General features: G+C 36.2%; 1 protein-coding gene across 1 annotated transcript in view; it reads right to left on the minus strand.

Annotated features, from left to right (window-relative positions):
• Positions 1-1,647: 1,647 nt before the first annotated feature.
• Positions 1,648-3,267, minus strand: part of LOC110096884 (pre-mRNA-splicing factor 18) — an 8,041-nt gene continuing 6,421 nt past the window's right edge. Inside the window, exon 2 of the mRNA XM_020823022.2 lies at positions 1,648-2,524. Within this exon, the coding sequence (XP_020678681.1) occupies positions 2,126-2,524 (399 nt within the window). The 3' untranslated portion in view covers positions 1,648-2,125. The remainder of the gene's footprint in view (positions 2,525-3,267) is intronic.

Below are 3,267 nucleotides of genomic sequence, written 5' to 3' on the forward strand. Positions count from 1 at the left end.
AAATTTCCAGGTAACTAGCGAGCTACCCATTCAAGTTGATTCAACATCAAGGATGACGAACTCCTATCCTACTTACCATATTCAAATGTGTGCTATATTTGAAATCCATCACTATTGCAGCGTGTTTTATGCAACACCATCAACTCATAGTCGCTTACGTTACAGCAAAATATTGTTGTACATACCATCTATAAATATGTCAATCCTAAATTGAAGCCACAAGTGTATCCATTTAACTGCTTAACTCCTACGTATTTTCAATATTGTGCGAGGGATCTTTTGTAATTTGCATATAAAGAAACTTATCTCCTATGATAGTAAAAGAGATTGTCCTTAGATTTTATTCTCAAATTTTAACACGACGAAAGAGTGTTTTAGATGTTTTAGTGAAGCATATGATGGATAGACAAGCCATGGTCACATCAAAAATACCTCTCTATAGAGGACACTTTGATCATTTGGTCGATCAATAGATGGTGAATAAAAGCAAAAGAAAACAAAAACATCTTAGAAATCCATACAGAACCATCATGTCCCTAGCCATGATGGGGAGATTGATGGAGGCTCTATGCCTTGCAATTAGTTCTGTTTTAGTTTGAATCAGATGGTTGAATCTAAACTGATGGCTTTCAGAATAGTTACAATAGTAATCTAAATTTGATGACCAAATATCTACCTAAGCCATACAATTGGTGCCAATTAAAGTGTGCTTCAACAAGATCAACGGGCAGGTTGGCTTGAATCTTGATAAGATAAAAGTATTATAGGAGCTAGAATGGCCATTATCCCGTTTGAGAGTCATTAAATGAAGGTAAAGCATGAATCTAACATCCTTGATCAAATGGGAATTAATTCAGCAGCAATATTTTAAGTTCATATCAGCATTAACAGTTTTTTTAAACACACATACAACTGCAATACAAAATTAGGCATGACATTATAACGATAAATATAGGAAAATTTAAAATTTACCTGATCATCCCAAAATAATTATATATAGTACTAGTAATCAACGCCATTTAATTATCAAATCATGAAGAGATTTGGAAAGCCACTATGCTACGGAAAACAAAGAACCACTTGGATAGAGAAATTAAATCAAGAATCTACGATAAAAAAAGAAACTAAAAAAGTGGCTTGCGAGTGCTTACCGTGGTCCATGATTCAGTTTCCGGTGCCGATAGAAATAGGCATGCCATCTAGCAAGGTTGCTCATGTACAAGGACCTGCTGAACAGATTAAAAAGTGCAGAGGGCAGATGTCTAAGTAGCATTTGAGAGAAGAGATGAAACAAGAAAGAGGCCTAGTCCTCTGTGCTCTGTAAGGACATCAAGGCTAACAAGAGCGAGGCGGAGATCCTCAAAAGTTGTTGTGTCAACAAGACATATATATGCAATAAATCGATTGCGAGCAGCTTAAAATTGATATATTCCTGCTAAAAACAGACTATTTCTAGCCTATTTCGAGACTGCTTAGAAATAGCACAATTTCATAGCTAACTCAAACAATCTCAAAATTATTATTATTATTATTATTATTATTATTTTATATATAGCTTATTGTGAACTAACTCAAGTCATTCCAAACACGCTCAGAATTTGACTTAAAAATTGAATCAGCCAAATCATTATAAAATTCCATGAGATCTAACAGCAAACAAATTTTAAGGTTGAAGTGCAAGATGCAGGTATTATATATGTGGTACATTACACATCTGATATAGGATAAACATATTTTATAACAGTACATCAAAAAATCAGCCCAACCTTTTTGTGAAAAGTGAGAAGGGAGCCCATGCTATTTACAAAATAAGTACACCTTCATATCTTCCCAATACCTTGGCTGAGCAACCGGAGCTCAGAGAAAATTTAGTGATGCTCTTCATGGGGCCAACCATTACTATCAATAAACATGCTGAGTATTGTTTGATATAGATTTCAAGCAACAAAAGAAACGAGAGAGCTCTCTAGTCTATACAGAATACAGTAAAAGGACAGACTATTTCTTTAAAAACACAATAACAAGCAAGTAATAGTAAACATAAAAAAGAAGCGGCATCTGAATCAATCTACGCATATTTGATTCTCAAGAGGAAAGAAACCTGAGAAGCATAAATTAGTTGTATTTATGGTGCAGGCATTAACCGAAGCTTTTCTTCGGTTGTTGAAGTCTTGGTCCTTTCCTCAGCCAATAAGGAATGCAGATCACTTCCATTTGCCAAGCTATTGAACTCCACAGATTTGGATGGAAGTGCGGGATACTTCCTCTGGCAAAATGTCATAAGCCTCTTCACGGATTGGAGGTACTTCCGAGTTGTCTCGTCATTCATGATGTGCGCCACACTGTTGGTGTAGATCTTCTCGCGAGCAGATCGCTCGTGGATGCCAACCATAGTCACTCCAATAGGCCATGGTGCATTTCCAATGGCCGTCCTGATGTAATGGTCCATTGCTGCCAGGTAGTCCCGATCCATGCAACATCGCACCATTAGCATCAAAGCTTGTCGAATGTCATCTGGAAGAATCTGCAATGCATGGAATCATGATATCAAGCAAATGAAATGAGGAAATATACAAAAGTCTACATGAATGCTTTTTTTTTTTTAATCATTCTTAGAACTCCTGTAACACTGCCGTTACCAGATCACAAGTCCTGGATGAGAAAAGTAGAGTGTTGTGTTAGGTAGTAAACGGACAGCGTAAAACTTGTCGAATAATAATGACATGAATCCTTTAAGAAATTTTAGTAGGATAAAGGCTTGAAGTTGTTGTTGTTGTTTTCTTAGAACTCCTGTCATGGCCACTTTGTTATTAAATAGAAGAGGACAAGCTTATAGAAAATGTTAATTGCACGCTCCCAGTAATATTTCACCAAAAGAAAGAGGGGTTTAAAGAAAGATTAAGGATTTGATAAATTAAATTCAATGCTGAATAGACATACGGGATGCTGAACACTGCTAAAAATGAAGTACATGTGCATGGTTATCTGTATTACTCGGTCAATTCTATATATTTTGTTGAAAGAGAAGGAAAATCTAAATGAATTCAGAGAAAGGGTCTTGCTCACGTTTCAGCCCTATCCTCAAAGAGGCTTGAGTACCTCTAAATCACCACCAACTTCATCCCTCCATTCATAAAGTTCAGTAGCCAACACGTGTGAAACAAGTCACTCAAAACTTAACACTAACTACGCTCCCAGTCATAAAGCTCTAAAGTTCAGCACCTATTAAAATCAACTTGAGAAACAGAGGGTTTACCAGATTACTGC

Source organism: Dendrobium catenatum, unplaced genomic scaffold (genome assembly GCF_001605985.2).
Source record: "Dendrobium catenatum unplaced genomic scaffold, ASM160598v2 fragScaff_scaffold_1344, whole genome shotgun sequence".
NCBI lineage: Eukaryota > Viridiplantae > Streptophyta > Magnoliopsida > Asparagales > Orchidaceae > Dendrobium > Dendrobium catenatum.